Consider the following 22,311-nt stretch of genomic DNA (forward strand, 5'->3'; position numbering starts at 1 on the left):
GTTTAATTGCATGGGTTTAGCAACACTGCGGACGTAGCAAGCTGTGAAATATCAGTCAACTGGCATGATGCATCAGTTGACATCAGGGAGATTAATTTATTTCAGTAACCACTGGAAGCCCAAGAACAGGTCAAATGTGCTAAACCCAGGGATGTTTGTGAATTACATTTCCTTCCAGATGCACTCTTGTGCCACTCTTGTCTTACAGTAATCATTGCATGGAGACTGGATGTCTCAAGGAATCAGTAATGGGATATTGAGTCTTTAGCCTGTAAGTTGCTCATTCAAATCCAGTCCAAGCTGGTAGGGCCTGAAAGGTGTTACACAGACTTTTCAGAGTCCCGTATGAAGTGAGTTTGGTGAGTCTCAGTTCAGTTTTTCATGAATAGATTCCATATCACATATGTCACCATAGTTGGCACTGGTTGGCTCCCTCACTGGCAGCCTCACCAGAGAGGCCAAGGAGTGACTGGGCCATAGACATTAAGTCGCTGTTATCCCAGCCTTGAAGTGATCATTCCAACTGAGCCTTAAAGCACATTGGGTGGACAGCTTGTGGATATCACTTTATACCACGGCCTTTCACCCTATATCATCATTTATCCCCCAGATAAAGCAGACCCAAAATGCTGTCACATCAGGGTTTGATTCTGACCACTACCCCCTGGGTAAATCAAGAGCACTTCCACTGGAGTCTTGCCAGTGCAAAACGGGCATGAGTGAGATCAGAATCAGCCCCCAAGAATTCTCAGCATCCTCACACCAGCAGCAGAGTTCTGCAGTCACTTTGCATAAGTGACGACACAAGATGGGGACGAATCAGGTTTTCAGTCTCCAAGGCTCCTGTGTCCTTCAGGACTAAATTCTCACCTGGGCAGAGCAAATAATGTCTGTGCAAAGCAAAGAGCTAAATGTGTGAGTGTAACATAATGAAATCTGTGGTGGGTAGGGGAGCCTGCACCGGTTCTTAACGCTCTGTGTGTGAGTGTTTCTATTTTAGAGGGAACAATGATCCATGCCAAGACCACAAGGGATTTAATGTTCCATGTCTCAGTGGGGTTGCAGCAGGAGTGGAGGGAGATATATAACCTCTCTCTCCAGGGGCTGCACCCCAGTAGTAAACTCCTCCTCCTACCCTCCTTTTGAGACTTACAGGCATTCAGGTTAATTTGGGGTCTTCCCCAGCTGGATCCGGCTAGAAGCTGGTGCGAGCCATCGTCTTCCCCATTAGAGCTGTTATGTAACAGAAGAAGGAGCTGGTGATGTTAAAGCTCAACATGTCACTTAGCACATCTAATGTGCCAACTTTAAATTGGCCCGGGGCTGAGAGATTTATTTCGAAGTCCTTTTTTTGTTTTAAGTTGTCAGTGTCTTTTTGGAGCATGCTGCACCTGCTTGCCGATCATTTCGAGTGAGCTGAATTTTATGGAGACACAAGCCATCTAATGAAACTTTACCTACCGCCAACAGACTCAGCCTTTCTCTGAGATTAGAGTGTGCCGCTGCATGTCATATGACTTGCATAGGGGGTTGGCACTGTGATCTCCCCGCTAAGACCTGGCTGGGATGATTTAGTTGGGGTTGGTCCTGCTGTGAGCAGGGGGTTGGACTGGATGACCTCCTGAGGTCTCTTCCAACCCTAATCTTCTGTGATTCTATGGTTCTGTGATGTCACTGCTCACACAATTGGGTTTACAGAACACAGCAATCGTGGTTGTCTTTCTGCCAGGAGATTAGTAGAGAAGCATGAGGTTAATTCCACTAGGGATGTAAAATGTTAATTGGTTAACCTGTTACCAGGTAAGCATTAGTTTTACCAGTTAACCTGTCTTAACTGTTAACCCCTGGGCCGACCAGCCTGCCAACCCCAGCAGCCCCAGCCGCACCTGCTGGCCGGATCGGCCCCAGCCCAAGCTGTGCCAGCCGGCCCTTTAATCAGTTAATCATTTAACCAAAATATTTGTAGTCGTTTAAATGTTTAACTTTTTAAACAATATTTACAACCCTAAATTCCACTGTTTTAAACAATATCTACATCCTAAATTCCACTGCCTACATTCCAATTTGGGCAAATCTGAGATGCCACAAGCCAGCTGGACCTGGGAAATCTGTCCCTAGGAATGTGCGCTTCCCCGGAATCTAAGTACCCAGACAATATCAGTGCAGAACGTACTGTATCTGCATAACACAAATAAGCAGGCACCTATGGGTTAAGGAATCCCTAGAGTGCAACATAAGATCCCAAATTAAAAGGGTATCCATAACATCCCTGCATCTCTTCACTTCACAGCACATCTATTGGCCTCAGCTCAGTCATTCAGCTTTCCACTGCTTTTGCTTTATGGCTGCATTGACCCTTCCAACTTCTGGGTTACATTAGGACACTTTTCCACAGTTACTCCATGGTTCCCAGAAATAGGGTCCACAGGAGCCACGGAAAACGGTCTGAGATAGTCCTGCGGCCAGATCTGCAGCTCGTGTAAATCAGCGTAGCCCTCTGGAAGCCAAAAGACCTGTGCCAACATACACCAGCTGTGGATCTGGCCCACTGACTCCTCAGGCTCGGAAGTGGGCCTCATCTCGCTGTACTGTGGTGGGATTGAGTGAATTACTCTGAACTTATCCCTAGCAGATATCTCTCAACTCTGGGAGTAAGAGTTCAGCACTCAGCAAATCTTGGGTGACCTGTTCAACTGCCTGTTTCACCCGCGGCCGTAGGGACGCCGACCTATACATCCATTGTCTACCCTTTCTGTTCACCCACTCGTGCGTTGTTACTATTGAGCTTTGCAGCCCTATGAATGTGCTGATTGTCTGCAATGTTCTGCTTCACCTCCAGGGGATTCCACGGGCTCCGATTTTCACAGACACGGTCGTTTTCCGAGTTGCTCCGTGGATAATGACTCCAAACACCTTGGCACCAGTCAACGTTTTTGTATGCAGGTAAAGAGCCAGTGAAGATGCCTCCCTATACACATGCCAACTTGTTGCTGGCATGACCACGCATGTCTTGGGACATGAATGATTGCAGGGCATGGTGCAGGTGCAGGTGCAGGCACCATGCCAACAGATTTTGTTGCTCAGTGCCTGTCTATATACCCTGTTAGAAACCCGACCTTCTAAAAACTTGAGCTGAGAGCAGTTCTATTGATTTGTTAATCTATTAAGTATTGAGAGTCAGGATGGCTAGACTCAACCAGCTGATTCAAAGATAAGGATGATGGGAGCTCCAGTACAAAGTTAAGGAACACTCATGATGGAAGCACCAGTAGAAAGTATTGCACAACACTTTTGTTATTATGAGGAACTACTGGACTTCATTCATTCCTGTTTTTTCCAACATTTCCTGCTGCAATTCCACTGAAGTTGAGTTACGCCAGGGATGATCCACTCAATTGACTATATAAAGTCAAAGGAGGTTAGAAATACTGGCGTTGTCAGTCCATAAACCTATTGTCGTGTCCAGCTGGTAAGGAATCTGTGCATGGTTATTATTGGAGCTGTGCAAATATCATCAAAAATGTTCTGAAATGTTCCAGGGCCAATCCCAGCCCAGAACTGTTTGTGCGTGGAGACAATAACCATAGTCCCCTTCAAAAATGTGTGAGTTTTCAAACATCATGTGTTTTCAGTAGGAAATGAAATTTCATCTGAAAGCAACTTGAAATCTTGATGTGTCCTCTCTCAAGAACAGGGCTATGTAGCAGTGAAATCTAGATGAGAAAAGGTATAACACGATCCAGTGGCTGAAAACTGAATCATTGTGATCAGCTACTAGTACTCGTAGATCAAGAAGTCACTCCCTTAATTGTCCCTTTGTTACACTAAATAGATAGAGCTCTTTGAATCGATCACTGTAAGGCAGGTTTTCTCATCCTGGAGATCGTCCCAGCATGGCAGAGTTCCCAGCCCAAAATCTAAACCCATCCATCGGAACCCAGCTCGGTAATATGCTGCCAACAGCAGTCTGCTGCTTCAGCAGCCTAGCCCTATAGCTGTGGCCAGATTCATACACGTCACTTCCCCAGCCTTACCACCGACAGTATTTAACTCCCAGCTTCCAGTAAGAGTTTGGAAGGGTATATTTGCCAGGGACAATTCACTTTCAAAGGCCTGGGAAGTGGTACATAATTTTCGGCCCCCTCTCCATTCTGTGAGCTTCCCCCCCTTCCCCGCCTCCTCTTCCAATGTCTTCCCATTTCCCTTTGTTTTCACAGTGTGAAGGATAATTATCTTTTCCTGAAGGAAGTGAAGAGCTTAGTGAGCAAAGCCAATTGCGACCTGAAGGTCTGCTTTGGGTACATGAATCGTGGAGACCGCTGGATGCAGGTGAGGTGGTGTGGGAAATGGTGGCCGACACATAGACTTTTCCTTCCTTTAGTACGTTAAACAATTCCAGTGTTAAAACCTGCCAGCCATAAGCCGTCGTTAAATGAGGTTGGTTTGTGTTAGTCTCCAGGGCAGGGCTTGCCCAGTCTGGCTTCAGACACTGCCTCAGTTTCCCCTTCCTTAGAGCTCTCCCTCCAGACTCAGTTCTTTGCAGCCCTCCTAGCTGGGACTTCTCACCTCCTGCTCCTTGCAGGTCTCTCTCTCCCAGGCTTCAACCTTGGAGCTCCGGAGAGTTCTCATCTGCTCTCTTCCCAGCAGTCTTGTTGTCTCCTTGGCATCACGCCCCTTCCTAAAGGCCGGCTGCCCTTATACTCCCAACAGGCCTAGTTCAGTCACATGACATCCTTGTCACGTGATCCCCTAAACTCGTGTCTATCACCTAGGGAGCTGGGCAAAGCCTGGCACGGATGCAGCTGAGCCCCCACCTCTTAAAGGGCCACCTCACCAGAAACTGAGTCGTATAAACTACAAAGCTTTGTTTGATGATGGTCAGTTCCTCATTGGCATGACTGTAGCCTCTAGGAGCCCTGCTGATGGACAGGGCCCCATTGTGCTAGCGGTATAGAAACACTGAACACAGAGAGAGTTCCTGCCCCAGAGAGCTTACTGGGATCATCTCTGCTTTGGGTAGGGCGCTCTGGGGATGAGGGGAGGGGGCTCTGAGTCTTAACTGAGGTTTGCTGGCAGATCTATTCCAGGTGCTCCAGGGCTGGATTGAGGAGCACTATCCAAGTGGGGAGGAAGGCTTGCATAAAACACCTGGCTGGAACTGGCGGCGCCCCACTTCTGAAAGCCAGACACTTGTTTTCTCCGTGCGTCAAGGCCCCCTCAAATGAGCGGATGCTTGTGAAAATGTAACTTTTCCCCTCTCTGCACTCCTCTCCCCCTCTGTGAAATGGAGCCGATAGTCGCCAACAAGAGCTTGGCTGAAAGGCTCTCCGGCCCACATCCTCCACAGTAACCAGATGCCTAATTCCTATTGAAATCAGTGGAAGTTGGGTGCCTAAATACCTTTGAGGATCTGGGCCTCAGTCAGTGCTGAGTATAGGGTGCCCACCCATCCCAAATTGGGTGGGACAGTCCCAAAATTCAGCATTCTAGTCCCGGTCCCAGGTTGAATGACTCCAGGACATCATTTGTCCCGGATGCCCTGCAGCGCCGCGCCGGGCCTGCCCAAGGCTCAGGGGCAGTGCCAGCCTCTTCCTGGTAGGGACAGGGATTGAGGTGCAGGTGCTTTTTTGCCGCCCCAAGCGGTAAAGAAAAAAAAAAGCAAAAAACAATTAAGCTGCCGCCAAAGTTCCACCGAGGATGACGAGAGGGAGTGAGGGACCTGCTGCCGAATTGCTGCCGAAGACCCGGACATGCCGCCCCTTTCTATTGGCTGCCCCAGCCACCTGCTTCCTTCGCTGGTGCCTGGAGCCGGCCCTGCTGAGGTGGGCCATAGCCCCCCCATTGCCATGAGGCTGTGTTCCCTGCTTCTCCCCCCCGAGGCCCCGCCCCGGCGAGTCCTGAAGCTGGAGCCAGGCAGTAGTAAGAGCTGCCCAGGGAACCCAGGCCACTGTGTGGAGCCCGGGGGGTGGCATGCCCCGGGGGGTGGGGACACAGGCTGGGGAGAGTCTGGGACTTCAGGGCTCCCCACATCAGCCCGTGCTCCCTGGGAGACTCCTACATGACCCAGTTCCAGTTTCTGGCTTGGCCAGAGAGTGGGGCCTCAGGGGAAGAGGAGAAGTGGGGGCGGAGCCATGGAGGGGGGCGGGGCACCTCCATGTGTCCTGCTTTTGTCTTTTGAAAAGGTGGCCACTCTAGCTGAGTATGAGTGTGTCACTAGTGCTTCTCCATCTGCCTGTACGTAATGGATGGCTTTTCTCACTTGGACAGGATGAAATCGAGTTTGGCTACATACATGCTCCTCACAAATGCTTCCCTGTGGTTCTGGACTCTCCCAGAGATGGGGACCTGAAAAACTTCCCCATCAAAGAGATTCTGGTAAGAGCAGCCTGTCTGTTTTGCAAACACATTTGGTCTCTCTTGTATTGTCTCCTGGCAGAGGAAGAGGCTTATCGTTATCAATGAGCATCTTCCAGGCCAGGTGATAAAAGAATAGGAACCAAATCCTGAGGCCCCCTATAGGGGCAAACTCCCTTTGAAGACTACAGGAATTTGCTTGAGTGGGACTGGGATCTGCCTATGGACTTCAGGGGTCTGTGTCATGGATCCTGAAGCAGGACTGGGCCCTGTGAAAGCACTTGGTGATTTCCCCCCCACACTCTGATGTTGTAATGGGGTTTATCTCTACAAACAGGAATCTGATGCCTAATCCAGTTCTGGGTTTAAGATCTGTTTAGACCTTTCTCCAAAGGCTGCGCCCAGCTCAACAGGGCCACCCAGAGGATTCAGGGGGCCTAGAGTCTTCAGCGGCAGGGGGTCCTTCCACTCAAGGACCCGCCGCCAAAGTGCCCTGAAGACCCGCGGCAGGGGCCCAACACCGCCGAATTACCGCAAAAGACCCAGCACTTCGGCGGCGGGTCCCGCTTCAGCAGTAATTTGGCAGAGGGGGGGTCCTTCCGCTCCGAGACAGAAGGACCCCCCGCTGCCAAAGACCTGGAGCGGAAGAAGCTCCGGGGGCCCAAGCCCCACAAGAGTTTTACAGGACCCCGGGAGCGAGTGAAGGACCCCGCTCCAGGGGCCTCGAAAAACTCTCCTGGGGGCCACTGCGGGGCATGGGGCAAATTGCCCCATTTGCCCTCCCCTCTGGGCAGCCCTGCAGCACAATTTCCCAGTGTGAAAGAACATAATTCTGTGAGGGTAGCTCATATGGTATCAGCATTTCCTGCTTTCCCGGTGACCAGGAAACCTCTCTGATTGTTTCCAAGCCTCAATCTCAAATAGTCTTATGCAAATCTATATTGTGTGATAGAGCCAGGCCAGTTGGAAATAGCGGCATAGTAGAAGGGAGATATACCAGCCACTGGATAAGCAGTTTTCTGTTCCCTGAGTGACCAGAGCAGTGGCTGCTCCAGGCTAATGAGAACACCTGTCCAATAACCTGCTAAGAGTCAGATGAGGCTGTTAAACACCTGACTCTAATTAAGGCCCTCTGATGCTATAAAGGGCTCACTCCAGTCAGGCCAAAGGGAACCAGGAGCCAGAGGAGAGGAAGTGTGTGCGAGCAAGGAACTGGAGCAAGAGGCGTGCAAGACGCTGAGAGTGAGTAGGCATCCTGCTGGAGGACGAGAAGTACAAGCATTATCAGACATCAGGAGGAAGGTCTGGTGGTGAGGACAAGAAGGTGTTGGGAGGAGGCCATGAAGAAGTAGGCCAGGGATGTGTAGCTGTCGCGCAGCTGTACCAGGAGCACTCTAGACAGCTGCAGTCCACGGGCCCTGGCTGGAACCTGGAGTAGAGAGCGGGCCCGGGTTCCCCCCAAACCTCCCAACTCTGATCAGACACAGAGAAAAAATTGACCTGGACTGTGGCGTCTACCAGAGGGGAAGGTCTCTGGGCTGTTTTCCGACCCACAGGGTGAATCTGTGAGGTGAACAAATCCGCCAATAGTCGCAGGACCCACCAAGGTAGAGGAGGAACTTTGTCACAATTGATATAATTAGATTCTCAGATTTTAATGCATTTCATTTTGATAATGACAAAACATATTATAATGTAAAATATTAAATATAATCTTGTAAATATAACATATCATAATCAATGTTTTATAATATAAAAGTCAAAGAGAACTGAAACAAGAAAGCCTGAATGAAACACTCCATTTCAATTTTGAATTGTTTCAATGAATTCATTGAAATCAACACGTTCCCATGAAACATTTTGATTTTGCTGAAACAACTTTTTCCATTGGAAAACTGTTTCTGTCTCAAATTTTTCAAACAGTTTTGCATAAAACCAAGAGCCAAGTTCTCCTCTGCACTGTGACCGTGCAGCCGCATTGATTTCACCGGGCTTCCAAAAGCATAACAGAGAACGTGGCCCAGGTTTCAAAGAATGAGATGAGATAGATAAAAGAGAAACCGCAGAGGCTGGCAGGGAGACTCTGGAACAAACTGCTACAAGATGAGTTTTTAATGCCATATATTCACTGTGCAGGTGACCGAGAGAGGTTACTATCCCCGTCTGTCCACTTCCAGTTTGCTGAGGCTTTTAAGTCATAGGTCATAGTTTAGTAAAGAATCATAGAATTGCAGGACTGGAAGGGACCATGAGAGGTCATCTAATCCAATCCCCTGCACTTATGGCAGGACTAAGCCATCAAGGGAGATGTCCCATGTCCCATGAATCACCCTTTCTGCTAAATCCTTCCTGGTCCAGGAACCAGCTACTCTTCTGCTTCACAGAAACATTCTGGTTTCTCCCAGCTGACCTTTAACCCAGAAGGGGAGGGAACACCCCCAGTTCTCCTGCCCAGGCATCCCAGATTGAGGTGGTCATGGGATAGCCCTAACATCTATTTAAATTGAGAGGCATGGTTTCTTGCCATGGTTCCAGGGCAAGGTGGATTCCTTGTTCCTGCTTATTTGAGGCTAAGGGCTTTTTTGTGTCCCTGTAAATGTGTGGCATCCCGTTCATAAGGAGAGGAAAGGAAAACCTACTAGGAGTCACTTACCCACTGGATCGGGGTGCGGGGGGAGGGAGGATGCAGTCAACTGCCACGTGGTTGTTTTCAGGGCTTGTCACTCGTGAATGTAAAGGGCCAGCTCTCAGGAAGTTAGGCTGGGAAAAGTTCCCATCAAAGCAGGGACTCTAGCCTGAGGAGCTAGAGTAGAGAACAGGGAGCTGTGTGTGCAGAGACAGGCTTGAATGCAAGGCATCTGGCTGAGAGACATCCCCAGGCTTTACATGCTGTAGCCCAGTGTCTTTTTTTTGTTCATATAGATATTCTGGTTCTGTTATAAAACCTGTATCCCTCCTGCCTCTCTGTGGCCCATCTCCTGAGCAGCTCTGAACCCTCTGACCCACCGCCCAAAGCCAGATCCATCCAGAGACTGCAACAGACAGCTCCAGCCGAGAGCTGGCAAAATCCTTGTCAGCATCTAGCAATGCTATGGCATGGGGGAGTCAAGCAGGGAGCTTTCCACAGCCATTCATTCTTGCTCGGTGGTTGGATTCCTATTTGTTCTATAGAAGGTGTCCAGATCTGAATTCGTGGGGGGTGGTTTGGATCCCAAGCCAATCGCAGCAGGCCCATCTCTCGGGGCAGCTGGTAATCAGAGAAAAGAGCGAGGCGCCACAGAACGAACACAAGCGGCTCCCTTCGCTATGTGTCCACTCTTAGAAGGGTATCTGCTTTTAAATGCATTGAAATATATCATTTACTGTGCCTCCAATGAGTACAAAGTCCTGGAGTCACCATGCAGGATGGGAACAGCACATCGACCGTCTTCTTCACAAATAACCCAGGCAACTACTTATTTCTGCCTCCCCCGGATAAATTCTTTCCTTAGTATTTAGAGAAGCAATTTCAGCCTTGGGAGCAGCTAACGTATTATATTCCCATCTTGTGCTTTGAAGCCTCACCTAATCCCCCTTCTATCTCTCCAATCTAATTTTCCAGCTCGCATGATTTAGCCCCCACACACTTCCTACTCCCCAGCGAGGCGCGTGCCTTGCCGTGATCCTTTGGGGGCCCACATCACAAAAAAGAGATGAGAGGGAATTAGCCTCTCGGAGTGAAACTGAGCTTTGCTGGAGCTGACAGGGCTTGAATGCTCCCGGGGCAGTGGGGATGAAATGGCCATGGGGAGGAGAACGATGGTGTACTGGAGCCTGGCGGGCAGCATCCCTCTCCACTGTGCATGAAAACAAAGAGGGTTAGCACATCTTACAGACCCAGTCCCTTCCCGCAATAACTAGACAAAGCCTTGAGCAATTTCATCAGGGTGAGTGAGGATGGCCCAAGCCACAGAGCAGGAGTTGAACCGCCTCATGGTCACTTCTCCTATCTAGGACCTGGGGGAGACACACACACACACACACACCCCCAGTACCAGTGTGCTCCCCTTTGGCAGGGAGGGAAGAAATGAATGAGCTACCTGGTGGTGGATCATCTACCCTGGCCATCCCCAAACAAACCGTGTACAGGCAGCCCCAACCCCTGTCCCATCCCACCACCCCCACAAAGCAGATCTGTGCTGGTTCTACTCCAGGTGGGGCCCTCTGAACCCGTTGTATTAGCCCTCGAGTCTCTTGTGTGATTCTCAGCTGTGGGTTAAAATTGCACAAGAGTGACAGGTTTCAGAGTGGTAGCCATGTTAGTCTGTATCAGGAAAAAGAACAAGGAGTCCTTGTGGCACCTTAGTGACTAACAAATTTATTTGAGCATAAGCTTTTGTGGGCTAAAACCCACTTCATCAGATGCATGCAGTGGAAAATACAGTAGGACATTATATATACACAGAGAACATGAAAAAATGGGTGTTACCATAGCAACTATAATGAGAGTAATCAATTAAGGTGGGCGATTATCAGCAGGAGAAAAAAAACTTTTGTAGTGATAATCAGGATGGCCCATTTCCAACCGTTGACAAGATGGTGTGAGTAACAGTAGGGGGTAAAATTAGCATGGGGAAATAGTTACTTTGTGTAATGACCCATCCACCCCCAGTCTTTATTCAAGCCTAATTTAATGGTGTCCAGTTTGCAAATTAATTCCAATTCTGCAGTTTTTCATTGGAGTCTGTTTTTGAAGTTTTTTTGTTGGAGTATTGTGACTTTGAGGTCTGTAATTGAGTGACCAGGGAGGGTGAAGTGGTCTCTGACTGGCTTTTGAACATTATAATTCTTGACGTCTGATCTGTGTCCATTTATTCGTTTGCGTAGAGACTGCCCAGTTTGGCTGATGTACATGGCAGAGGGGCACTGCTGGCACTGGGGGGAAATACCCAGGAGCGCAGCTGAATGCAAATGGCCTTATTAGCCTTGCCTTGCGTTCGTTGAAAACCCACTTCCTCCCCCTGCCAAAATCAGCTGCTGACTCCTTTGATCGGACCGTTGTGAAACAAAACGGATGTGCAGGTGATGGAGAACAGTGACCATGACCCACACAAGGCATTTTTCCCAAGCAGACACATCCAGGGCATATTTTTTCTCCACTGTTTATGTTTTAAAATTAGATTTTCACTCAGCAATCTTATAACGAGCCATGTACGGTCATTGCCAGCATGCTAGAGCCATATGCCTGTGGGCTCTTTGCAAGCCAGCGCCTATAGGATCAGCTTTGATCAGAGACAGAAACACCATATGGCCCTTCTGCAGTTTTCCAGCTGCTGGGATAAAGCACTAATGGGATTTCAAGACCGTTCTATCTCAGGAAGTTTGAATAGCATAGCTGAGATTTCAGCAAAGCTTCCCTCCTCATTTGAGCTCCCATTTATAGATCCCATAGAGACCTTGATTCACTAACCTCAGACAAGCAGTATCCATTACCGGGGCCATCAATGGGCCTTCTGCAGCTCCCCCTCAAAAATGCAAATCTAAGTGAGGTTGTAAATAAGGATCTGGCAATGACCAGGGCTGGGAGCAAGGGCTTGGAGGTTCTATTCCCAGTTCTGCCCTTTATTCACTTGAGATAAAACATTCACGTGGCTGTTGATTTTGGCTGCCTTGTTATTTGTCTGCCCAACTTGAGACATCCAGGGTCTGCTTTTCAGGAACACTGAGCCCCAGCAGTTCCCACTGATTCCATTTGGAGCTAGGTCCACTCACAAGCTTTGAAAAGCAGACACTGGGGACCAGATAGTCCAAAGAATTTAGCTCTTATTTAGGGGCCTAAATAAAGAGGTGAGATTTTCAGAAACACTCAGCCCCCTGCAGCTCCCTTTGAGAACAAGGGATACCAGGTGCCAGACACATATGAAAATCAGGCTGCTTAGGGTACGTCCATACTACCCGCCGGATTGGTGGGTAGCGATCTATGTATCGGGGATTGATTTATTGCATCTCATCTAGATGCGATAAATCGATCCCCCCTGCGCTCCCCGTCGACTCCGGAACTCCACCAGGGCGAGAGCCGGTAGCCGTTGATCCCACGCCATGAGGATGGGAGGTAAATTGAAATAAGATACGTCGACTTCAGCTACGCTATTCCCGTAGCTGAAGTTGCATATCTTACGTCAGCTCCCCCACCACCACCCCTCCCCAGTGTAGACCAGCCTCTGTAGGCAGCTAAATGGGAACTGAGCTCTTTTGGAAATCTGGCTCTAGGCGTCTCGAGTTGGGGAACCAAAACCTTGTGGCATCCCAAACCAATAGCCCCTTTGGCGAATGTTGGTCTTAACTTCTCGGTATCTCAGTGGAAAGGCTAGCTGAGCAGGTTATGAGACCATGGTACAGACCAGTGATCTCAGTGGTTCAGGAGCTAAATTAGTGAACGATATGACCCAAAAGAGCCCCAGTAGTGTGAATTTGTTGTTTCATTTACATTTCCCCTCCATGGATCACCACCTTGTAGTGGTGGAGAGGCTTGCGTGTCTCAATGACCCCGAGAGCGATGCTGCCTGGAGTCATGTACTCCCTTAGGGCTACCCGTGGCAGAATGGTCAAAGGCGAGGTTCCAGACAAAGTGTGATCCAAGAAGTCCCTAACAACAGAGCACAGGGAGGATAACTGCACAATGAAGGTGAAACTGTTGTGTAATGTTACAATGGCTGTGAAGGTTGTCATAAACAGATAGCTAAGGGTTAATGTTTCTTTCATCTGTAAAGGGTTAACAAAGGGAACCTAACACCTGACCAGAGGACCAATCAGGAAACCAGATTTTTCAATTGATATGTAAATTAAACAAAACAAAAGCCACTTTATTTACCTGTGTGTTTTGCTGGGGTTGTTTCTGGACCGAACCCATGGAGGTAGTGGAAAGAATTAATGAGGTTACCTATAATGTGGGGAAACCCCATGGCCGGGGAAGTGTGCAAACAGTGCATGTGAACAGAATGAAGGCCTACCATGCAAGGGAGGTAAATGTGAACATGATCTGTTGTGCTGAGGAAGAGGCAGGGCCCATCCCTTTAATTGACATGGTTGCTGAAAGCCAGGAGGAGACACCTCTCGAGAGCATTGAAAAATCCGGTTTCCTGATTGGTCCTCTGGTCAGGTGTTACGTACCCTTTGTTAACCCTTTACAGGTGAAAGAAACATTAACCCTTAGCTATCTGTTTATGACAAAGGTGGATGAAGGCTGCAGCAGATAGAGGATCTCCAATCATCATGGTGTCCGTGCCATTGGTTTCAAGTCCTCTATCTGTCAAGGGTAGTTTGGTGCCTGTTATGCACCAGTCTCCCCACTTCAAAAGAAGTCCTCCAAAGGCATCTTCCAGTTTTTGGGAAAATAACATTTGCACTACTCAAAAGTCTGGTGGCGATCAGTGAGTGGCGACGGGAACAGGACAGTGAAATCTGGAAGTTCTTAGTCACAGACCAACACACACACGGTGTGTGTGTGATACAGTCGTCTTTCTCGACGATTGAGGTGGGTTGAGCATCTCGGCCGCTGCACCCATGACTGAGCAGTCCTTTTTAGGATCCACTCTGCTTACCCCACATGGGGAAGGGGTTGGAAAAGGTACCCTAAAAATAGTCTTGCCTCTGTTTTTCCTGGCTGAATAGCCACATCCAGCAGGATCACCACCTCAGCAGTTGAAAATGTAAGAAACTTTTCAACTTTGGAACTTGGAACATCCGTACCCTGATGGACAACTCAAACAGTGACCAACCGGAGCGACGTACAGCCATTATTGCTCATGAATTGAGTTGGTTTAATATCGATATTGCTGCTTTGTCCAAAACTAAAGCTGATGAAGGACAGGTGAGGGAGGAGAACGGAGGATACACCTACTTCTGGAAGGGAAAATCTATGGATGAACCCCGATTGCATGGAGTGGGCTTTGCTATAAAGAACAGTCTTATAAGGTGTCTCTCTGAGGTACCTGGTGGTATGAATGAGGGGTTTATGACACTCCGATTGAGGTTCACCAGAAATCAACAGGCAACTATTGTGAGCATCCATGCACCAACACTGGATGCCGATGAGAATATAAAGGAAGATTTTTATTTTCAGTTGGAAACCATTTTATTGGAGACCCCTACAGAAGATAAGATCAGCCTTCTGGGGGATTTCAATGCACATGTTGGACGAGACTCAGACCCATGGAAAGGAACAATCGGGAAAGAAGAAGTTGGCAAAAGCAATTCAAATGGAATTCTGCTCCTGACCAAGTGTGCTGAACATGAACTTATTATTATGAACACTCTTTTCTAACAATAGGAAAAGTTCAAAACATCTTGGAGATACCCATGGTCAAAGCACTGGCATCTCCTCGACTATGTAACAGTTCATGCCCGATGTCATAGTGACGTACTTCTCACAAGAGCAGTGACAAGTGCTGATGACTGTTGGACTAATCGTTGCCTTATTCGATCCACAATGAAAATGAAGATCACTCCCAAAAGGAGCCTGCAAAAGAAGCAGGTCAGACGCAAACTGAAGGTTCAATATTTGAAGGACCCTATTAAGCGTGACCACTTCCAAGCAGTCTTAGAAGAAAAGCACCCATCAGAGTTTCTGGAAGAAATTGAGGAACACTGGAGCCAGTTGAAAGCAGTAATCATCAGTGTCTGTGAGGAAACCATAGGCTACCAGCCAGAAAACATCAGGACTGGTTTGATGAGAATGATGCTGAAATTGAGCAACTCATCAATGAAAAGAGAATGGCATTTCGTGCTTGGCAGAATGATATAAATTGTAATGTAAAGAGAGATGCTCATGCCAAGATGAGGGCAGAAGGCCAGCGTAAAACCAGAGAACTCAGGAACAAATGGTGGACTGCGAAAGCACAAGAACTCCAACATCTCTCGGACATCCACAATACATGTGGTTTCTTTAGTGCCACCAAGGCTGTTTATGGGCCAATTTGTCATGTTATAAATCCTCTTCGCTCTAGGGACAGAACCACACTTTTGAAGGACAACGAAGCCATCAGTTGTCGCTGAAAAAGAACATTTTGAAGATCTCCTTAACCATAATTCTATGGCTGCAGATTAAGTCCTTGAGCAAATCCCTCAATGACTATTTAGGGATGAGCTCGGAGACCCTCCCAATTTGTATGAGGTACACAGTGCCACCAAGCAGATGAAGGACAACAAGGCAGCAGGTCTAGATGGGCTCCCCACTGAAATCTTTAAAGATGGTGGACCAGAGCTAATTTGGCAGCTTTACCTGCTTATCCTTAAAATCTGGATAAAGGAGTCAATACCCAGTAAAATGAAAGATGCCCTGATTGTCACCCTCCTCAAGAAACAGATAAAGTGGATTGTGAAAATTATTGTGGTATCTCCTTCCTAGCCATTGAAGGCAAAGTTCTGGCACGGATCCTTGCAACTTGCCTTCTGCCCGTGTCCAAAGAAATTTTACTGGAGTCAGAGTGGTTTCCGACCACGTTGTAGAACTGTGGATATGATCTTCACAGCACGGCAGCAGCAAGAAAAATGTCAGGAGCAAAACCGACTACTGTATATGGCTTCTATTGATCTAACTAAAGCCTTTGACTCAGTGAATCACCATGCCCTCTGGACTGATAAAGACATCCATGTCCTAAAATTCCTTCATGCTAACATGAAAGTGACTGTTCTGAGCAGCACTGGCTCCCAGAGTGAACCTTTCAAAGTACAAACAGGAGTCAAACAGGGCTGTATCATCACTCCAACCATGGTTGCAGATTTTATTGCCGTCATTCTTTACCTAATTGCTGGGAAGGTTATAGCAGGCACTGAAATCATTTACAGAATGGACAGAAAGCTGTTCAGGCTTAGCAGGCTGAAAGCCAAGAGTAAGATTTCCACAACATCTATTGTGGAACTTCAGTATGCTGATGACAATGCAATCTTTGCCAACTCTGAGAAAGCTCTTCAAACTATCTTGAACATGTTTGCCAATGCTTACGCATGTCTTGGTTTCACTCTTAATATCAAGAAGACTAAAGTGCTCTATCAGCCCTCTCCAAATGAGGTATTACATGCCCCATCTATCAAAATCAATGGAGTGGCACTGGAGAGTGTCGATCATTACCTCTACCTTGGAAGTCATCTTTCATCCAAGGCAGATATTGATGCAGAAATTCAACATCGCCTGAGCTGTGCCAGTGTAACTTTTTCTCATTTATGGCACAGGGTTTCTGAAGATCACGACTTTTGAACAGACACCAAGCTTCTTGTTTTTCAAGTTGTCATTCTCCCCAACTCTGTTGTATGGGTCCGAAACTTGGACAACCTATAGACACCACTTGAAAGTCCTTGAGGCACCATCAACGCTGCCTTTGTAAGATTCTGAAGATCAAATGGGAAGACGGGTGCACCAATCCCATTCAAGACCACCAGGATTGAGGCAATGATCATCCGTCAGCAATTCTGCTGGACTGGTCACATTGCCAGACCATCGCCTCCTGTCCTCTCAGCTGAAAGAAGGGCACCGTAACGTGGGTGGACAACAGAAGCATTATAAGGACTTGCTGAAGGACAATCTAAAAAAGTGTAATATTGACATTGACACTTGGGAGATACTTGCCCAGGATCGCTTAAAATGGAGTGAAGTCTTACGTGATGATCCCCTGTATTTTGCTCTTCCCCTTGCACGTTGATAAGCTGAAGAGGACAAGAGGCACAGGAGGAAGAAGCGACTGGCTTCCAGTCATGGTGAACAGCCTCCTGCTGAGCCTGAAAACATCTGCCCTCATTGTAATAGAACTTGTGGTTCAAGGATTGGCCTTATTAGCCACCTGAGGACCCGTAACTCCCATGGAAGATGATCATACTCGATAACGAGTGATTGCTCATCATTCACATTTAAACAGTGTGACTGGAAAATATTTAGTTTATATATTATTCTCACAGCAAATAAGTTAATAACTTAGTACAAGTTGATAACTTCATTGGTTAATAATGCAGGAAAAGCATCCTGATTGGTTAATAACTTGGACTGGTTAATAGTTAAATTACACCGTGTTTTAATACCATGTGCTGCAAAGAGCCGCAGGAGAGGCATTAAAGAGCCACTTGTGGCTCACGAGCAATTTGAGTATCACTGGTTCAGACAGTGCTTTAGAACCTGAACTGCTTAAGCCAAAATAAAGCCTGAGCTCCCCCAGGAAAACCCTGGCAGGGGAAGGATTTCAGGCCTTTTCAGAAAAAAAAGTCCAAACAGCTAATCTCTGGAAGTCTGCGAGAGGATGGAAAGAGAAAGTGAGAGTTTCCTCTTCCCTGTAGTATAAAAGCAGGCTCCCTTCTCATGCCTCTAGAGCTAAACATGCCCAGAACGTTAGGAGGAGTAAGCAGAAACCAGCCGGTTAAACTGACACGTCTACATTCTCATAGAAATCATTTTGATGACCCTCCGGAAATGGGGCCTACGGTGCATGTGAAGGGATCCCTTTTTGCCAAGAATGTCTGTAGGGCATAGTGTAAACAAGCCTGTGACCGTTTCAGAAAAAGAAAGAGATCTCGGAGGCACATCTCCAAGTGCGTATCCCATTATAACCAGCACCGTCCAATGTGTCCTCGTCCGCTCATTCAGACAGAGGCTTCCAAACTTCCAACTGTATCGCATATCCTTGCCGAGTGCCCATGGACTTATTTTGACGGCAGGCTACTGGCTCTCCACCTGGCTGATGACGATGCCATCAAACGGCTGGGCACCTTGTGCAGAGGCTGGTATGCAGCCGTGGCAGTGAATGCAGAGCACTCCTGGTTTAATGTGAGTGTAGAATTCTGTATTGGCAGCATTTTGCATGGGTGTCAATGACTACACAAGATGCAAGGTGGTGGAGAATCAGTCCCCCCTCCCCGTAGCTGCACTCAGCTGAGTGGTCCAAATTTATCCCTGGCACAAGTATAGAATCATAGAATATCAAGGTTGGAAGGGACCTCAGGAGGTATCTAGTCATGCCCACGACCTAGGAACTTTAAGCTACACTTAGAAAAATGCCTCTTAAGGGTACAGACGAAGCTATTATCAAATCGACCATCTCTAGGAACATTCCATAGGCTTCAGCCGACCCTTCCTAGTAAGTTTTTCCGAATACAACCTAAGACCTCCCCACTGCAAACTTGAGAGCCATTTACGCCTGTCTGTCATCTGCTCCAACTGAGAACAGTCTAAGAGCCATCATCTTTAAGAACCCCCTTGCAGGTAGTTGATAAGCAGCTATCAAATCCCCCTCATCCTTCTCTCTGCAGACTAACAATACAGTTCCCTCAGCCCTCCGTCGAAATTATTGCCAGCCCCCCTAATCATTTTTGTTTCCTCTGCCGCTGGATCTTTCCAATTTTTTCCACATTCCTGCTTGTAGTGTGGGGTCCAAAACTGGACAAAGTACTCCAGATGAGCCCACCAATGTCGAATAGAGAGGAATGATCACGTCCCTCAATCGGCTGGCAGTGCCCACTTTATACAGGCCAAAATCCCGTTAGCCTTCTTGGCAACAAGGCACACAACTGTCGACTCATATTCCTGCTCAGTCCACTTGAATCCCCAGGTCCTTTTTCTGGCAGAACGCTGCTAGCCAACCGGTTTCCCTCTCTGTAAGCAGTGCATGGGATTCTCCATCCTAAAGTGCAGGACTCTGATTGTCCTTGTTGAAAACTCAATCAGATTTCTTTTGGCTGCCTAATGCTTCCAAGTTGTAGGTCACTCGTATCCTTCCCTACCCCCAGTGTATCTACCACTCCCTCCAGTTTAGTGTCATCTGCAACTTGGCCTGAGATGCCAATTCATCCCATCATTCCATGATCATTAATGAAAGTGCTGACAAAAATTGGGACCCCAGGACCGACGATTGGGGTCACTGCCGCTTGATACTGGCTGCCAACTAGACATGGAGTCATTGATCACTACTCGCTGAGCCCGACGATCTAGCCAGCTTTCTATCCACCTCTGAAGGCTGAAGTCAATGAGGTTCCACCATGGAGTTGCAGCCCATGTGTGCACAGCTGCCTGCCAATTCTGCAACACTGCACTGCAGTGCATTGGCAAGGGAGAATGTAACTTCTTTATACCCAAGCCTGAGCAGCCTCTTCCATTGTCAGCTTTTCCCTTTCCCCTAGAATTTAAACTGTAAAGTTGCAAATCAGATTGTTACTGACACATTACAGTGATGCTGGCTTAAATGTGTGAAAGCAATGCGTATGCATATCAACGGCTTCTTGTGTTGTCTTTTGTAAACCACTTGCCACACATTCTTACCACACTCTGTGGAATAGCAGTGAATGGTTTTACTGCACAGTTAGCATTTATTTCCCTTTTCAATACTGCCGTGTTTCCCTGGTGCATTTGACCCAAAATGTCAGCAAATTATTATGGGCAATGCGGGTGGTATGAAATTCAACCACTGCAGAGCGTGATCCCAAGATCACTTAAGTGCCACTTCCAGTAAGCCCTCAAAATAGGACAAAAGTGGAGCATAGACCTTGGCATGACTCTCTGCACAGGGATGAATTTCATCCTTTGTGACCACATTGTACCATGAACATTTGCCAGCGTTCATCAAGAACTGCTCATTCGCAGGTTTTCATCCTCCCTCTGCTAACGCTCTTGGTATTTTGACCACCTGGAAGTTGGAGCAGTGTTGAATTGAGCAGGAGGACTTTTTCCCCTCTGCATGTCTGACTTCTTACTGTAAACCATTTTTCGGTGAGCTACAACTGATTTGGGTAGTCAATAGGGAGAGCAAGTCTGGTTGTACACCATCGCATGCCAAGTGTCTGGGCCACTTGCACTTCCTTCCATGCCTAAACAGATCTGCTCACTTGTGCGGAGAAGAGTGAGGGCATCACGTGGAGAGAAGGGGGTCTCTTGCCATGTAACCCCCTCCTCCTGAACCCTCATCATGTATCCGTGCACTGGCAGACACAACCAAACCCTCAGGCTGTCAGGGAGGCAGTTAAGCCGTGGTATCTATGAGCATTGTGTGTGCCAGGCTGGCACTTCCACTAGGTGACCCTAGGCAGTTGCCTAGGGCGGCAGGATTTGCAGGGTGGCATTTTGCCACCCTCAGCGGAAATTCAGCAGTGAGGGGAGTCCTTCCGCTCCGGGTCTTCAGTGGAAATTCGACGGCGGGTCCTTCACTCGCTCCTTGACCCATTGCCGAATGCTCAGAGGAGGAGCGCTGCTGCCTAGGGTGGCAGAAACCCTGGCACTGCTCCTGTGTGTGTGTCAAATGCCAAAGACAGAGCAGGTCCAAGGGTGCTGCTTCACCATTAATCCCTAGTGCAGCGTTAGCCCAGTCTATGCCTACTGCTCTGATTACATAGCAATCTTGGTAAACTAATTTTAGTCATCTATGCTGAGTTCAGAAACTTTAGGAGCAATGGGTGTGTCTGGTAAAGACCACATGGGGTTGGGGCAAGGAAGGAGAATTCACTATAAACACTTGTGCTGACTGCTGTGTTCCCAGGGCCCAGACTTTGGCTATGTGACCAGGGAGCCTCTGTTCGAGGTTGTCACCAGTCTCGACTCCTTCGGCAACCTGGAAGTCAGCCCTCCGGTGACCGTCAACGGGAAGGCGTATCCCCTGGGGAGGATCCTCATTGGAAGCAGCTTCCCCACGTAAGAGAGAGTTACGAAGATGGTGTGTTTCACAGCAATCGGGGGTAGTAAGGATACCACTGTTCTCCACTAACTGCCCATCTGTCTCCACACAGCTGGGTATATGATGTGTGTATTTCTAGCCCGAGTAGTTCTAGATCTGTCTTGTAGGGTGAGCTGTTAACACCTCATCACAGATTTGGGGGATTGGTTTGGCCCATTATAATTTTCCATCACCGGCATTTTTAAAATCAAGAATGGATGTTTTTCTAAAACATCTGCTCTAGTTCAAACACAAATTAATTCAGGGAAGTCCTACAACCCTTTTTACACAGGTCACACTAGATGATCACAGTGGTCCATTCTGGCCTTGTAATCTATAAATCTACAAAGGGATGTTTGCAAAATCCAATTTGCAATTTGGGTTCAAATTGTCCCTCACAATCCTCTCTAAAGATCAACCGTATTTGGACCCCTCTCCAGTGGTCAGTGACTGTGGTTTAGCATCACCTTGGGGATGGATGTGTTAAGTGGGGCATGGGCCTTGGGCTGTCTGTCTGCACTGGAGCGGACTGATCCTCATGAACATATTTGTTGGTGTCTTTAGAAAACTCTATTAACAAAGGAATTGTTAGCATCACCACAAGCTCTAACTCTGCCGGGCCGGATGGGATTGACAGGGCAGTCGCATTTTTGATTGCATCGCTTTTTTCTTCAAACCATCGTCACTGTCACTTTGTCTTCATTCTGAAATATATTTTCTTTATTTTTTCTTGCTCTTTGGACAATCAACCACTAGATCTGCTGGGAGGAGGATGACCAAAGTGGTGAGAGACTTCCTCTATGCTCAGCAAGTCCAGTCACCTGTGGAGCTCTACTCTGACTGGCTGACCGTGGGTCATGTGGATGAATTTGTGACCTTTGTGCCCCTTCCTGACAAAAAGGTGACCTACCAGGTGGCAATTTTTCAAAGGTTACGAGGGAAAGGAACAAGCTTCAACCCCCTTGCTAGGTTTTTGTTGGAAATTTATCAAGCTCTTTGGGCATAATGTTTGCCCCCTCTTTGAAAAAATAAAACTGAAATGGAAAGCTGCCACTATTGTCTCAGGGCAGGGAAGGATGCAGTTTGTCGATCGATTTGCTGGGAGTGGCATGGGCTGATATTTTCAAAAGCACCTACAGGAGTTCAGTCAGGTTTGAGTGTCTAAGGCCAGGTCTACACTGCGACTTTAAATCGGTTTAATGGCCGATATACCGATTTAACGCTGTATCCGTTCACACGACGTCATCATTAATATCGAGTTAAACGGCTCCTTAAATCGATTTCGGAACTCCTCCCA

At 47.7% G+C, this 22,311-nt stretch overlaps 1 protein-coding gene across 1 annotated transcript in view; it reads left to right on the forward strand.

Annotated features, from left to right (window-relative positions):
• The window catches only part of LOC116828975 (protein-arginine deiminase type-2-like), a 90,502-nt gene that overhangs the window by 57,465 nt on the left and 10,726 nt on the right, over positions 1-22,311 (forward strand). The window contains exons 8-12 of the mRNA XM_075060404.1: positions 2,840-2,943; positions 4,218-4,329; positions 6,268-6,375; positions 20,841-20,992; positions 21,771-21,915. Of these exons, the coding sequence (XP_074916505.1) occupies positions 2,840-2,943; positions 4,218-4,329; positions 6,268-6,375; positions 20,841-20,992; positions 21,771-21,915 (621 nt within the window). The remainder of the gene's footprint in view (positions 1-2,839; positions 2,944-4,217; positions 4,330-6,267; positions 6,376-20,840; positions 20,993-21,770; positions 21,916-22,311) is intronic.

Source organism: Chelonoidis abingdonii, chromosome 23 (assembly GCF_003597395.2).
Source record: "Chelonoidis abingdonii isolate Lonesome George chromosome 23, CheloAbing_2.0, whole genome shotgun sequence".
Classification (NCBI taxonomy): Eukaryota; Metazoa; Chordata; order Testudines; family Testudinidae; genus Chelonoidis; species Chelonoidis abingdonii.